General features: G+C 37.5%; 1 protein-coding gene across 1 annotated transcript in view; it reads right to left on the bottom strand.

Annotated features, from left to right (window-relative positions):
• The window catches only part of ITGA8 (integrin subunit alpha 8), a 169267-nt gene that overhangs the window by 139154 nt on the left and 14238 nt on the right, over positions 1 to 15875 (bottom strand). The window contains exons 3-4 of the mRNA XM_038530016.1: positions 6867 to 6967; positions 3931 to 4054 (exon numbers count right to left, since the gene is read on the bottom strand). Of these exons, the coding sequence (XP_038385944.1) occupies positions 3931 to 4054; positions 6867 to 6967 (225 nt within the window). The remainder of the gene's footprint in view (positions 1 to 3930; positions 4055 to 6866; positions 6968 to 15875) is intronic.

Below are 15875 nucleotides of genomic sequence, written 5' to 3'. Positions count from 1 at the left end.
TGGAAGGATGTATGTAAATAATCCTCACCTGAATTATGAATGATCATAAGAGCTGTAGGCATGTCATGAATATGAATGAGTAGATTAGTTCACACATTGCTTAATGTATCAGTGGGATATGTTTGTGGTATGGAATGAGCATGAGAGAGTTCTTTAAAATCTCTTTTGAAAGTAATATTGCTGAATTTCCTCCTGTGATATTGACCATATGCTCCTGAACAAGGTGGCTTTGTGGTAATGGACTGTAAATTCCTGAGGGAAGGACAGGAAGTCTGCTCCTTGGGTGAATTTAAGGAGGAAGAAGTATTTGTAGTAAGAGGTTGACCACGAGAAATACAAAAACTGTAGATGTCCACTAAAGTTGAAAGAATCCTTGGCAATTTATTTAGCTATTCTGCAATTCGATGTAAGCTCCATTTTTACCTTTGTCAAGCTATTCTTTGATTTAGGAAAAAAAAAAAAAGTAAGTAAATTGGCACCGTGATGTGCTTGTGTCACTCAAGACATGCACATGAGAAAATGCTCTGCATCACTTGCCAACAGGGAAATACAAATCAAAACCACAATGAGATACCACCTCACACCAGTGAGAATGGGGAAAATTGACAAGGCAGGAAACCACAAATGTTGGAGAGGATGCGGAGAAAAGGGAACCCTCTTACACTGTTGGTGGGAATGTGAACTGGTGCAGCCACTCTGGAAAACTGTGTGGAGGTTCCTCAAACAGTTAAAAATAGACCTGCCCTACGACCCAGCAATTGCACTGTTGGGGACTTACCCCAAAGATACAGATGCAATGAAACGCAGGGACACCTGCACCCCGATGTTTATAGCAGCAATGGCCACAATAGCCAAACTGTGGAAGGAGCCTCGATGTCCATCGAAAGATGAGTGGATAAAGAGGATGTGGTTTATGTATACAATGGAATATTCCTCAGCCATTAGAAATGACAAATACCCACCATTTGCTTCAACGTGGATGGAACTGGAGGGTATGATGCTGAGTGAAGTAAGTCAATCGGAGAATAAAAGCTCAGACTCCTATGTAAGTGCCATGTGCTATATTTTAACTTGAATTCTCTCATCACAGAGGCACTCAGTCAAAAAGGCAGAACCAGAGGCAGTGACAAGTTTTATAAATGAACACCCTCCATGTTAGTTAGAAGAGTATGATGAATGACCAAGGCAAGAATGTGAAGGATGGGCCCATCGGTTCAGCTATAATAGTTTACTGTGATGGAGAAGCCTCTTTAGCAAATCATGAGCAATATGATACGAACAGGATTGATGAAATACGTTCAGTGTTAAATGTCAGCTCTATCATTAGTTTTCTGAGTACATTCAGGATTTTATTTCTCTATCTGCCTTTTATCTTTAGCATAATAGTAACGGCCTCTCACTGAATCATGGAACACAACACTCTGAGTGGAACAGGACTCAAAATATGCCTCTGTTGATTGTTGCCTGTGCCTGGGAAGCTCTCCCTGCCCTCTAACAGCCATCTGCTAAGAGCCCTTCCCATGGTCCTGTCTCAAAGCTCCTCTCCCCACCCAGGCAGGCATGTCACTCTCTACTCACTTGCCTTGTTATATTTCTTCATCGTAGCACTTTTTGCTCTCTGACTTTATATTTTGAAATTATTCTTTTAAAAAATTCTTTTCATTGATACATAATTGACAGGGGACAAACATATTATTAGTCCAAGGTATATAACATCATAATTTGCTCTATGTTACTGACTGCAAGATGATTACTACAGCAAGTCCAGTTAACACCTATCACTACATATAATTACAGTTTTTTTCCTTATGATGAGAACTTTTAAGATCTACTCTCTTAGCACTTTTCAAATATACAATACAGTATTCCTAACTATAGTCACCCTGCTGGATGCTACATCCCCTGTACTTATTTATCTTATAACTGGACGTTTGTACCCTTTGACCACCTTCACCAATTTCACCATCTCCCCACCTCCCACCTCTGTATCTATGAGTTTGGATTTTTTGTTTTTTGGTTTTTGGTTTTTGGTTTTGATTTTCTTGGGTTCTGCATATAAGTGGTCTTTTTGTTTGGTATTTGTTTTTCTCTGTCTGACTCATTTCACTTAGCTTAATGTCTTCAGGGTCTATCCATGTTGTCACAAATGTCAGGATTTCCTTCTTTTTATGGTTAAATAACCTTCCATTATACATCCATACAACATCTTCATTATCCATTCATCCTTCAATGGACAGTTAGACTGTTTTCAGGTCTTGTCTAGTGTGTGTAACGCTGCTATGCAGATGGGGGTGCAGATATCTTTTTGAAATCCTGATTTCATTTCCTTTGGATCTATACCCACATGTAGAATTGCTGGATCTGAACACTTACATGTTTGTTGTCTGTCTCCCCCACTAGAATGTAAATTTATTAAAGACTGAGTTTTATTTTCTCTTGTTCTATGGTTTATTCTCTAAACATAGAATTAGTGTTCAATGTGTTGAACAGATACATAATTGAGTCTCATTATCAACAAGAAGCCTCTGTTTTAAAGCCATCTAAAATGAAGTCTTAATTTAACAGATTATTCATTCAGCTGACATTTGTCATGATGTGAGGAAGTGGCTAATTTATTTCAATATTTTAAACAAAAGTCAAAATCTGTTTGCCAAAATCCTCCCCCAAAACCATCTGAGTTAGCTATTCCACTTTGATCTTTGGATACAATCTCCATGGCTTCCTTATTAACCCTCTGATAGCAGTGATCCATTCTTTATCTTCATTGCTTTATTTCTGATATTTTTTATTACCTTGCCAAAATTAATCTTGAATTTAAAAAAATTCACACAAAATGATGAAATTTTACTTACAGTTTTGGAAATCTAATCTGAGATTGTGTTTTTAAAAAATCAATTTCCTGAAATCAGTTACCAGAATATTCTTTCTAATGACATTTCTTTCCTCAATGTTTTGCAAACTATCAAGAATATGAATGAAAATCCATTGGTTGCTTTCTGACAAATCCCGGGGGACCAACATGATACATAGCAAGCTGGAAGAGTTCACAAAAGGACTGAGTTGATCAATCAGTTGGAAATACTGTCCCAAGTCTGTGGGTGTTCCACCAAGAAGTGATTAAACAGGAGTGCCCCAAAGATGGCACTCACAGGCTTGCCTTTGGGGATACCTTGCTGGAAGGCCCCTAGGATGGCCAGATGAGTCTTATGTTCTAAGTGTACAGAGTCATTTTTTAAAATGGGGATAACACACCTTAAGGAGGGAAGTGTACCATGCAGATAACTGGAGCACACAGCTGCCAAAGAAAGCAACAGCTGTCAAGAGCACAGGCTGTGCAGCATCTAGGTAGCTCAGTTGGTGAAGCATCGGACTCTTGATTTGTGAGCAGTTCATGATGTCAGGGTTGTGTGATCGAGCCCCCTTTCGGGCTCTTGTGCTGGATATGGAGACTGCTTAAGATTCTCTCTCTCCCTCTCACTATGTCCTTCCCTCCCACTCATGCTCTTTCTCTCTTAAAAAAAAAAAAAAAAAAAAAAAACAGGGTGTACAGAAAGCTGATGTCAGAATGTCCCTAGTTCCAAGCACACTAGCTAGCTAAGACGGATCCTGCCATTAACAAGTGAAGCAGGGGGTGCACCTTCTTTAGATCTAGTGTGAGTTTTGAGTAGCAACTGAGAATTTAAGGCTAAAAATAGGGAATAGGTCAATTCTACTATAAAATATGTAAAAGAAATGTTCTAGAACATGAAGGAGGATCATCAGAATTCTGTGCCTTGGCTCCCGTGTCACAGCCAGGCATCCTGAAAGGCTGTCCATCACCTTCACCCCCATCTCTTTGTCCTTATTATTGGTCCTCTGACATTACGGGTACTGTCTACCATGGAAAGGCTCATGAGCTAAATTACAGTTTCAAGGAATAAAATCACTTACTGTTCCGACAAGGAGAATATTCTGCATATGCACTGAAGTTCTGGATCGCTACATAGCAGGTGCCAACTGGGTCCTTTTCTGGTGTTGGTTTAAGAGTCCTCCAGTGATATAAAGGAGCACAGGCCTGTGACACATCAAAGACAAGCAATATTTCCTTGATATAGTTCATACTATGAAAGGATTTAGCTTGTTGACTAAGGTACCTAGATTCGTGACAAACTATGTTAAATTAGGGGGTGAATTAACTGGCTGCCAGCATGATGGTAAGTACCTCAGCCATCAGAGTTCATGAAACTTCCAAAGCCAATTATTTAATGCACCATAGAATCAGAACCAATTAAACATATAGAAAGGAATGAGTCTCCCCAATCCCTCCTCCCCTGCCTGCCAGATTTTAAGTGAAACAAGTGTCACCTGGCAAAAATAATTATTTCCTAATAGCAAAAGAACCCATGTTTTCTTTTCTTTTTTAAAAAATATTGGACCTATCTACAATCAAATGATCACTTAAGCAGTGTGATGAGAACTGTTACTTTCTTTGTCTAATTGTTGCTTCAAGAAATTATTTTCAAATCAAAGGATGCAGACAAATTTGTAAACCTCTGTTTTGCAGATTTCCCTGGTATATCACTAACAGCGTATCTCATGACTTCTTAAACAATGACTTTCATTCGGACACCCTTACCACAATGTTCTTGACTTTATTTTTCACTTTTTTTTCACTAGTTTTTATTCATGACAAAACAAAAATTAATTTAAACAACAGTAAGGACACATGATTCTTGCATGAAATATTCTGGTCACTTCTCCAGAAGCTTGGATTCTAACAAAAGCATGATATTTGCAAAGATATCAAATATGAAAGAAAATTTACGAAAGCCTATTTAAGTAAATTAAACAATATTAATTTCATTACTAAGGAGAGAGGCAAGAAAATAAATATGTAGAAAACGTAGGCATCTTTTTCTTGTTTTGCTAGCTTGAATTCTCCATAAATGTGTTTTACCTGATTCTTCAAGCTCTCATCTCTGAGGACACAGAATTGCAGATTCCAAGAATATGGAACCACTAGCCTACCTCCTAATTTGATGGTACCACTCTTGAAACGCTGTCAGAAAAATGAAGGCAGACACTGATTTTAAAGTCCTTTCATGATTCCAAATGTGTCCTCGATAATCAGTCCAATGCGTAACTACTTTTAGTAAAAATAACTTATGGCATCAAGTAAGAAGAATATTTCCACTCCTGAGTTTTTTTGGTATTGTGAGGTCTTGGCAGATACGTAAAAAATGTGAATCTCATCATGTTCCCTTATCTTAGGGCCCTCTTGGTAAACTGACAAATTATATGATGAATATGTTTACCATATAGATCCCAAGGGGAAAAGCAGGAGTGTGGGCAGAGGCATTCACCAGCGCAGCCCCGTATCCCGCCAAATGGCCTCACCTGCAGGATCCTCAGGCACACCTAAACATCAGGAAAATTCTTCCCAGTACTTGCCTGGTGTCAGCTCTAGAAAGTTTTCCTTTTTATATCTGCTCAGTTTCACACTGATGTGAAACTCACTGATGAGATGAATTTGGATTATGACCCAAACTTAAAACATACACACATGACACCAGGATATTCAAAAGGATACTTCAGCATTTTCAAGTTCTAATAATTGTCTCATAGGGTAGCATTTACTTCTTTACCCTGCTGTTTTAGTGCTCAAAGGAAAAACATTAACTTGAAATATGCTTAATATTATCTTATTCCTTTTCACAAAATTTTGGAAATGCCAGCATGTCCCCAAATTAACCGTTTTGATTATGAACATGACATATGATTTTGTTTTCAGTGATGCTCAAGGTTTCTACCAGCACTGAATAAATGCACATGTTGACAGATAAATTTTCAAGACTTAAAAATATGAATACAGTGCCCCAAAGATTTTTTAACCCCAAATAGTTATTAGATGGAATTAGCTTTCTGAAGCATTCACCTGTCATACACCACTAAAGGATGAAGAAGTTTTGTTTTGTTTTGTTTTAATACCAATTCTGGAATGTGAAAACCATATTAATGCAAGCACAATCCTATAGAGACCATACTATAAATTCTGGACTTGTAACCAAAGAGGGCTATCTGTATTCTATATATCACCTGTTTATGTCAAAATCTCTTTGGGGAGTTAACCACAGACCAAATAAAGCAAGGCATTTCCTTTAGATACTTATTAAATCATAATTCAAGCATCGTTAAACAAATCCTAAAAGCAAAGTCATTACTCCAAGATTGTAAGGAAATTAAAGCCAATGCCTTAAAAAATTCTCCCAACAAAAAATTTCCAGGTCAGCCTAATACAGGCATTTATTTCTCAATAACTTAGACATGTATCATTACTTGAAATAATAAGAGAATAAAATTATAAAGTCATGGAATTTTAAAGCTCAATGATAGCTACCTGGGAGTGAGTTTTTTTACTTGAAAAAGTATTAATGTACTCAGAGAATCATGTAGTTAGTAGTTATATTTTTAAAGAAAATTTTCCTTTAGTTTTAAAAATGATCAGTGATGCCATAATAGATACACTTTTAAAGAATCCTAATTGCAGTCCTATTTCTCTCATCAATTTTTAATCAACCCTTTAAATCAATTTTAAGCAATAAAATATTTACCTCCTCAAAATTTAGCTTTTATTTTTCTATCTTCCTTAGTTGTTTTTGAAATATTCAAAAATATCTAACTGATCTGGAAAACAAGGTTTATCTCCTGTAACTTTAAACACTAGAAGAGATTCCTTAATTTGAAACACTAAGTTTGTTTTTAGAACACTGATAAATTTATCATTAAAAATCTGGCATGTCCTTACATGAAAGTATTTTTATAAATATGAGCTTTAAAACATTTCAGAGTACAGATTATTCCAAAGCATCCCCATGATTCATACTTACCACAACTTCTCCTTTGTGAGCTTTCACTGTTGCTCCAAACCACTGATTTGATTTAAATTCTATAGGTTCCTTGGTTCCATTAACTCTGATTTTTCTGTTGTCTGAGAAAAAGGACATGGAATTGTTAATAATTTGTAAAATGTGGCAGCCTGATACAATATGTAAAAATGAACATGTCCATTAAAAATACTTGGAAAACAATTTTCATACATGGAGGGGGAGGTTCCAGCCAAGTCTTTTCATTTAGAAAAATACCAAATGAAATTGTGTATTTGAACATAATATTTCACAACTTACCTTGCAAGAAGCATTTTTTTTTTTACAACTTATGTTTTCAGAGATAATTGTATTGTAAACTTGATGTGGACTCTGCTAGTCTTGAATCTACATGTTTGTCATTTGTCATTGATTTATAAAAGATCGAAGACCAAATATTTATAACTGCCCTAAGGAATTCCAATATTTTGTTTTCTTTTTTTAAAGATTTTATTTATTTATTTCAAGAGAAGAGAGAGTTGAGCATGAGCAGGGGGAAAGGTAGAGGGAGAAGCAGACCCCCTGCTGACCTGGGAGCCTGATAGGGAAAGGGGAGGCAGGGGGCTTGATTCCAGGACCCTGGAACCATGATCTGAAGTGAAGGCAGATGCTTAACCGACTGAGCCACTCAGGTGCCCCCAAATCTTCCCCAATGGGAAGCACATAGGAATCTCACCAATCAGAGAAACACAAGTTTCTTGGCTGAGTTAGGAATGATTGTGAAGGACTCCCAAGGTCTTGGTTTTTAACATGTGTCCATGCAGCCACAGAAAATAACACCTCAACGCAGTTTTATATAGACTTTGCAGATGTCAGAATGAGGGGGGCCATTTGGGTAGAAACTCAACCCAATTATAGCACACTTCAGGTCTTAATAAAAAGCAGATATCTTTTCTTTCACTCTTGATTTCCAGTCAATGTATTTCCCACGTGGTTCTAACCACATGGTTCTAACTGGAGCTTCGTCAGTATTAGTTAATGAATTTCAAAAGACATTTGTACTGAGGCATTTTATTTACATTTTATTTGTATGTGTTTCCTTTGGTATGCATTTCATTTTTCTTCCTTGACTCTGTAATAAATGCATTACAAAATGAACTTTTAACTCCTATTAAGTGAGGCCAAAATATACACATAATTAACATTAAATTGAGTTTACATGATTACAGACTTTCAAAAATTATGTATACTTAATCTTAATCTGAAATTTACATTTTACATGTTAGTAGAAAATCATGAATTTCCTTCTTAAAAACCTTATGCTTTTGTTGTTTCTGAGCTTTAAAAAAAAAAAAAAAGTTCTGTAAATCCTTACTCGAAATGCACACAACTAGCAGAGAACTAGAGCATCTTACAGATTACAGCATAAACTTGAAAATATAAACATTCCTATTTATATGTAGGCACTTTGGAAGATTGTAGAACTCAGACACAAAGAATCTTGTCACTATTTATAGGGTGATTAGGGACAATTCTTTTAATCCTTAGAGTTTTTATTTCTTCTGCAAAATGAGGCTGAGAATACCTTCCCCCTTTCCTCTCTCACCGGTGATCAAAGTCATAATGATCACATGAGATAAATGAAATTGAAAATGCTTTTTTTTTTATAAGCTGAGAAGCTGTATACTACAGAAATCCTGTAGCCATACAACTTGAAGTCCAAACCCTTTACAAATACCTTACTTAGAAACCTGGAAACTCAACCTAAGTCCAAGACTTGGAAAGGACCTCACACACATGCATAGAATATGTTATTATTAGTGATTTTTGGTACTCAGCAGTGAAATTAGTAACACCTCTCAAGATTGTCTATGTGGTGTTGATTAATTACAGAGAGAAAATACAGCACAGTGGCTTTAAATCTCCAATCTGCTAAAAAGCCATGAAAAGACCAGCACCTCCAAAATTTCAAACATCCTTAAAGGAGATCCTAAAAGGACTTCAAAGCAGGTTGCTGGGAGGAAGGAAATGGATTCTGGGAAAAATCAGACGCCAGTTTCAAATTGACTTGGTTTTGCTAGAAAAAACGATGTGACTTTGCCTTTGGGACTCCTGAGGCACCTTCTCTGGTGTTCTGAGGCTGAACTGTGTAACTGGATTAAAAGCATCAACTGTGGGTTATTTTCCAGCAACAAATTTCTTCTGCACCAAGAATACAAATGAATGGGCTTCATTATTACACAAATTCCACAGGCAATCCAAGGATTGCAGGAGAGGATTCCACTGTCCTTGATCTTCATTTACTGAGATGAGCTTCAATCTAGATGGGTCATCCATTCCTTGATCATTGAGGTAGACCAGCCACCTTCTCAAAATTCTGCTTTATTATTTTGATATGTCCTGTGACTTGAAATCTAATATCATAATTCTGTAAAATTTCAAGTGAGTGAAATATACTTGGGGTTGACTATGGAAGTGAACTTTCCAGTGTCCCACCTTCCTTTTCTGTACAAGATTTTTTCACGCCAAATACCTCAACACAAGGCTCCGTTCTGTCTGTTGCACACCAGTGCTCAAGAAACCCATGCATGGACAATGTCTTGATTTGATTTGATCTGTTCTTTACTGAAAATAACCCCTGGGGATTACTCAGCAAGGCTTCTGCCCTCCTGAGCCCTCCTCTGTGTGGCAGAGGGCTGAAAGCCTGGAACGTACATTTCCTAGACACCCCTTACGAGTAAGACTCTGGTTGAATGAGAGGCTCATGAGCTGTCTGGAAAGAGAAGACGGAGAAGCTATTATGCTCTGGTGGCATCTGCGGGCACACATATGGGCGGCAGTAGTGACAGATGTGATGTTCTTTGTGCAGCTCTCAAGTATCCCTTGATAATCATCCCTTTAGGGTGCATCAGACAGCAGAGATCGACTCCTGAACTTCTATATTTCTTCACTGGCAGGCAGTGACCTTCCCAACCTTCATACCCCCAGGCTTTTCAAGGTCAGCCTCTCAGTCTCTGTATGCTATTATTTTCTAGTTGTAATACTCGGAGTGGTCTCTGTTCTCCTGACCAAACTCCCACTGATGACATGGGGCAAAACAATTAGGATAGACACATGGGTATCTATAGCAGAAGGAAGGCACTGGTTACCCTAAGTGCATTGTCAAGCCCAGAAAACTCTTGGAAGGGCCAGTGGTTCTGGGAGATAGTGGAGACCAAAAGTCACCTAAACAATTCTCTCCTTGGCACATCACCAACTATGGAGAAAACAAAGCCACAGGCTAGGTTAAAGTTTTATAGTGACGGCATGTGATTTAAATCTCTCTAAGCAGCAAAAGACTACTAACAAAATTAGTAAAGAAAGGAAAATCCAGCTGAAACTTTTGTCAAGGGAAGGATCAATATAATGTATATGTAAAAAAGCTCCCATATCAATAAAAGACTAGCATTGTACAGGAGAAAGCTCTAAGGACTTGGCATAGCAGAGTGAAGAAGAAATTAAAAAGCCTGTAAATTCATGGAGAGGTCCCGAGCCTCAAATTAAAATAATAATGGCTTAACACTTTTGTCACCTACCAATTTGACAAAAAAATATTAATGGTCATTCTGCAAGACAATAAATCAACATAGGATTTTGGAAGGGCCACTTGGCAATATATATATCAAAGTTTTTTTTTTTTATATCAAAGTTTTAAATGTACATTTTTAAAAAATATTTATTTCTTTTAGAGAGTAAGAGAGAGCATGAGTGGGAGGGGCAGAGGGAGAGGGAGAGAGAATCCCAAGCAGATTCTATGCGAAGTGCAGAGCCCCACACGTGGCTTAATCTCAGGACCCTGAGATCAGGACCTGAGCCAAAGTCAAGCATCAAATGCTTAACTGACTGAGCCACCCAGGTGACCCTAAATGTACCTTTTTTGGGGGTGGTGGTGAATAATTCAACATTCAGGATTTTGTTCAATGGAAATAATTACACAAAAGCTGAAAGATGCCATATGAACATATCTGCCATCCTGGTTGTGATAGCAAAATTGGAATTTAAATATTTATGCAGAAGGGATTCAAACAGAAATTTCTGTTATCTGTAAGGTAGACCACTATCCAACTGTTAATATATGCATGACAGACTCGTGTGCACTGATACAGAACAATATCTACAAAATGTATTTTTCTTTCTTAGCTCTTTCAAGGCTTTAAGAAAGTAGAGAAAGGTCCAAGGGCTTAATATAACACACCCTTGTAGGCGGAGTTGACCACTAAGCTTCCTCACATTTACAAATACGACAGTATCCTTTGGCAACTATCCCCGGCTCCATCCCCCCCTTTTCTTCTCCAGAGTTATCCACCATCAGGTATTTGTACGTTTTTGCCGATCAAGGTGACCGTGAACTGGTACCTCCTTTGTTCTGTCCTCACTGGCATTTCCCTGATTGGCGGCACAGTGACCGTGTTTTTCTATTGCCACACAGCCTTTTCTGCTGCGAATTTCCAGTTCACAACCCTTGTTCATTCTCTCTCTTGAAGATTTGATTTTATTGATTTGTTAAGAATTCAACATATATTCTGGGTATTGATTGTTTTCCCCACATATATGTTACAAATATACCTAGTATACTATCTTTTTTCTTGGGCGGTTGTAATCCCACCTCTGCAGTGATTAAGTCCTGACACAATTAAGGCCCCTGCCTGCTTCCAGCATCGACTCCTCCAACTGCCTAGGCTCAGGAGGTGCAGACCCATCCATTTTTCTGTCCCTTAAAATTTTTTTTTTTCCTGTCCCTTGAATAGTCTCAGCTTTTGCTGTCTTCTCATTGCATTTACTGTTCCCGCTGCCATGGTTTTCCACACAGCTGAGCACTACCTGAGATGATCTTATTTGTTGGTCTGCACGCTTCCTGTCTGTCTCCTTCAGAATATATGTGAATCCCATGAGCAGAGACGTTAATTCTGTTTCACCTCTGTATTTCCCACTTTTAGGATGGTGCCTAGCATGGGGTACGCCCTCCATAAGTGTTTGTTGAATGAATATCCAAGTCCCTATCTATTTATTCAGAAATTTGCCTAGGATATTGGTTAATAGGATCTCACTTTCGTTTAAAATAAGATCTGGGGGCCACCTGGTTGGCTCAGCGGGTAGAACGTGCAACTCTTGATCTCAGGGTTGTGAGTTCGAGCCCCATATTGGGTGTAAAGATTACTTAATAAAACCTTTAAAATTAATAAAATATGATCTGGAGGGAAAAAAAACCCTAAAGATAAAAATCTAAAGATTTGTAGGCCACACTGGAAATTTTTGATAGGTGGCAACAATTGAATTGGTTTGGCTTGCCCTACATTTCTGGGCTTTGAAGCTACCTCTCTTAAATCGGAAGCTTCAGTCTCTGGGAAATCTGGGTACAAATCCCAGTGGCTGGCAATCCTACTAATGTTTGGTTCCCTTTTCACGGGAATATTCATTTCAGAGTAGGAGTGAGGGAGCATAGAATATGGTGCACATATGGGCTTCTAGCAGATTTTTCTAATCGTTTAGCTTAGTAAAATGGGAGGAATTACAAGAAGTGAAGATGGATCACCATGGGGGAGAGAAGGGAAGAGCTGAAACTGACACAGGTGCAGCAGAACATTCTGGTAGATGGGGGGCGGATTTCTGAAAACTATTTATAGATGAGTCCTTGACCTCCTGCTGGAACACAGTAAGCTTCCTTATACCTTCAGTCATCACTTTAAGTGCACAGCCTTAGGGATTTTCTTAAAGTTGTTGCAGGAGCTGTCCAGACATTTTTAATCAGGAAAAGGGTAAAAAGAAATCTTTAAACGTTTGTTTGTAATCTTTCCCATAATCAAGTGTATGCTGTAAAAGTTTCATTTAAATTGAAACTACATATCTGAGAACAGGGATTACTCCTTTGTAAAATTCAAAATAATACAGCTGGGGCAGGAGAACTCCTTGCCGAAAAGAAACACATCCAAGAAAAGAATCTGGGTTGGTTTTTAGGCCCAGGAAAATTAAACTTCCAAATGTGTGACTCCCAACACCCTAAAAACCGCTATTAAAGAAGGGCTCTGTAGCCTTTGTACTCTTGAGCATCTTATTGTGAACTTTCAAGTATTTGAGGAAGTATCACAAATTCATTTTTGCATGCAATGTTCAAAAAATGGAATTGTAATCATAAATTATAATGTTATACTTCCCCCCTTGCAGTTTTATTGAGATATAATTGCCAAGCAGCTCTGTATAGGTTTAAGGTGTACAGCATCATGGTTTGACTTATATATATCATGAAATGATTACAATAGTAACTTTAGTAAACACCCATTATTCTCACATATAGATAAAAAAAAAGAATTTTTTTTTCCCTGATGGTGAGAAATCTTAGGATCTACTCTCTTAACACCTTTTATATATAACACACAGCAGTGTTAGCCATAGTCCTCCTGCTATACATTCCATCTGCAGGACTTGTTTATCCTATAACTGGAAGTTTGTCCCTTTTGATCACCTTCCTCTAATTCCCCTCACCTCTGGTAACCACAGATCTGATCTCTTTTTCTGAGTTTTTATTCCTGTTGTTGCTATTGTTTTCTCTTTTCACATATAAGTGAGATTTTACAGCATTTCTTTCTGTCTTATTTCACTTAGCATAATGCCCTCATGTTTTGTCCATGTTGTCACAGGTGGCAGGGCTTTCTCCTTTTTAATGGTTGAATAATATTTTGATGTATCTATATACCACATCTTTCTTTGTTGTTGTTGTTAACTGTTTTTACATTTTTTAATTTAAATTCAATTTGCCAACATATAGTATAATACCCAGTGCTCATCCTATCAAGTGCCCTCCTCAGTCCCTGTCACCCAGTCACCCCAGCCCCCCACCTACCTCCCTTTCTGCAACCCTTTGTTTCCCAGAGTTAGGAGTCTCTCATGGTTTGTCTCCCTCTCTAATTTTTCCCACTCAGTTCCCCTTCTTTTATATACCACATCTGTATCCATTCATCTGTTGATGGACAGAAATGTATTATTCTGATTAAATGAATATTCTATATATTTATTTATATATTTATTTGTATACATCATATATGTATACATTGTGCAACTATGTATGTAGAATGCATTCACACCCACACAGACACATAAAAAATAGTATCCCTGCCTTTATTTAGTAGATCAAATCTAAATGCCCTGCCCCCCAGAACATAGGTCTGGAACTCCACACTTGACCTTCCTTCCATTCAGGCAACTCCCTCTCTGTTCCCTATTTAGTCTTATTCCTAGACTTTATACATGATGTTTATTTTTTTATTTTTTTATTTTTTAAAAAAATTTTTAGAGATTGATTGATTGATTGATTGATTTATGATAGACATAGAGAGAGAGAGAGGCAGAGACACAGGAGGAGGGAGAAGTAGGCTCCACGCCGGAAGCCCGACGTGGGACTTGATCCCGGGACTCCAGGATCACGCCCTGGGCCAAAGGCAGGCGCTAAACCACTGAGCCACCCAGGGATCCCCTACATGATGTTTCTTTTGCAAAATTCCATTCTTCCTTGTTTGCCAACTACTCCAAATCGCTTCCTTAAAACCCTGCCTTGCAGAGTAGAATGGTGGTTACTAGAGGGTTGGGGGGAGGGAGGAAAAGATGAAGGTGTTTAACAGTACAGACATGTAACGAGTAGTAAATAAGCCATAGAGATCTAAGGCACAGTGTAATGAATCTAGTTAATACTACTGTATTTTAACGATGTAATATGATAAATATTGCTTCAGTGGCAATCATATTACAATATATAAACGTATAAAAGTAACATGCTTTTGTTTAATTGAAGTTCGATTTGCCAACATATAGTATAACATCCAGTGCCCATCCCGTCAAGTGCGCCCCTCAGTGCCTGTCACCCAGTCACCCCATCCCCCCTGCCCACCTCTCCTACTACCCCGTGTTTGTTTTCCAGAGTTAAGAGTCTCTCATGTTTTGTCACCCACTCTAATTTTTCCCACTCATTTTCCCTCCTTTCCCCTGTAATCCCTTTCACTATTTCTTATATTCCCCATATGAGTGAAACCAAATGATTGTCCTTCTCCGATTGAAAAGTAACATGCTTTAAGTTGATAAATATTAACATGTTAAATTGATCAAATATAAATAATTAAGCACACAAATGAACTAACTGAATGAATACAAATGGATGCTACATATTATATCTAAATAGTGAAATGACATAACCAAACTATTTAATAAAATATATCTGTCATCAAAAAAAACCTGTTTTAAAATGTACAGCCAAAAATTCTTCAAATTGAAATTCTTTCAGATTTTTGCTTTTAATAATTCAAACAATATAAAGAAACTTCTATAAATTATATAAGGCACAAAGTGGAAGATCACTGAATCCTAATCTCTGGACATAGTAGTGGTTAAATTTGGTAAGCCCATCCAAGCATTCAGAGTGTAAGAGGATTCTAGCTCATTCCTCTTGTTTAAGATATTTCTTTTCTTTTCTGGAAATCATGAAAGTTCTATTTTAAATTATTATTTTCATACCACTATTTAAATGTTTGTTCCCATACATAATACTATATAGTTTTCCCGACCTAGACGAGACTATAAATTTTCTGCTATAATTATTTCCACGTCTGTAGTGTCTTGCGAAGAATAAAGATCATATTCCCAACTTGATGTTTAACAATCAATAGTGCCTAGCCAGTGTTCTTCAGACATTTGTTCAGCAATAATACAAATGGGTTTTCTACATCATCGGATATTATTTGAAATGTTTGTCACATACCAGTTAACTCAGGTCATATGTAAGGTTCATTCTAGAAATACATATGGACTTTTGTTGGTTCGATGCAAGTGATTTTATGGGTGGATATTCTGCTAGTTTGTATGATGGAGCTGGGGGAGCAAATGTTAAATAAGTGAAAGATTCATCTCTCTGAAGGGAAATGGTAAGCCATCTCTGGCAGATCAGATTAAAAACAAAATAAAACAAAAACAAAACTCCCCTAGTACTATGTGAAAGTCTGAAAGGCAGAG

This window comes from Canis lupus, chromosome 2, assembly GCF_011100685.1.
Source record: "Canis lupus familiaris isolate Mischka breed German Shepherd chromosome 2, alternate assembly UU_Cfam_GSD_1.0, whole genome shotgun sequence".
NCBI lineage: Eukaryota > Metazoa > Chordata > Mammalia > Carnivora > Canidae > Canis > Canis lupus.
This window is presented reverse-complemented; position numbering and strand designations above follow the sequence as displayed.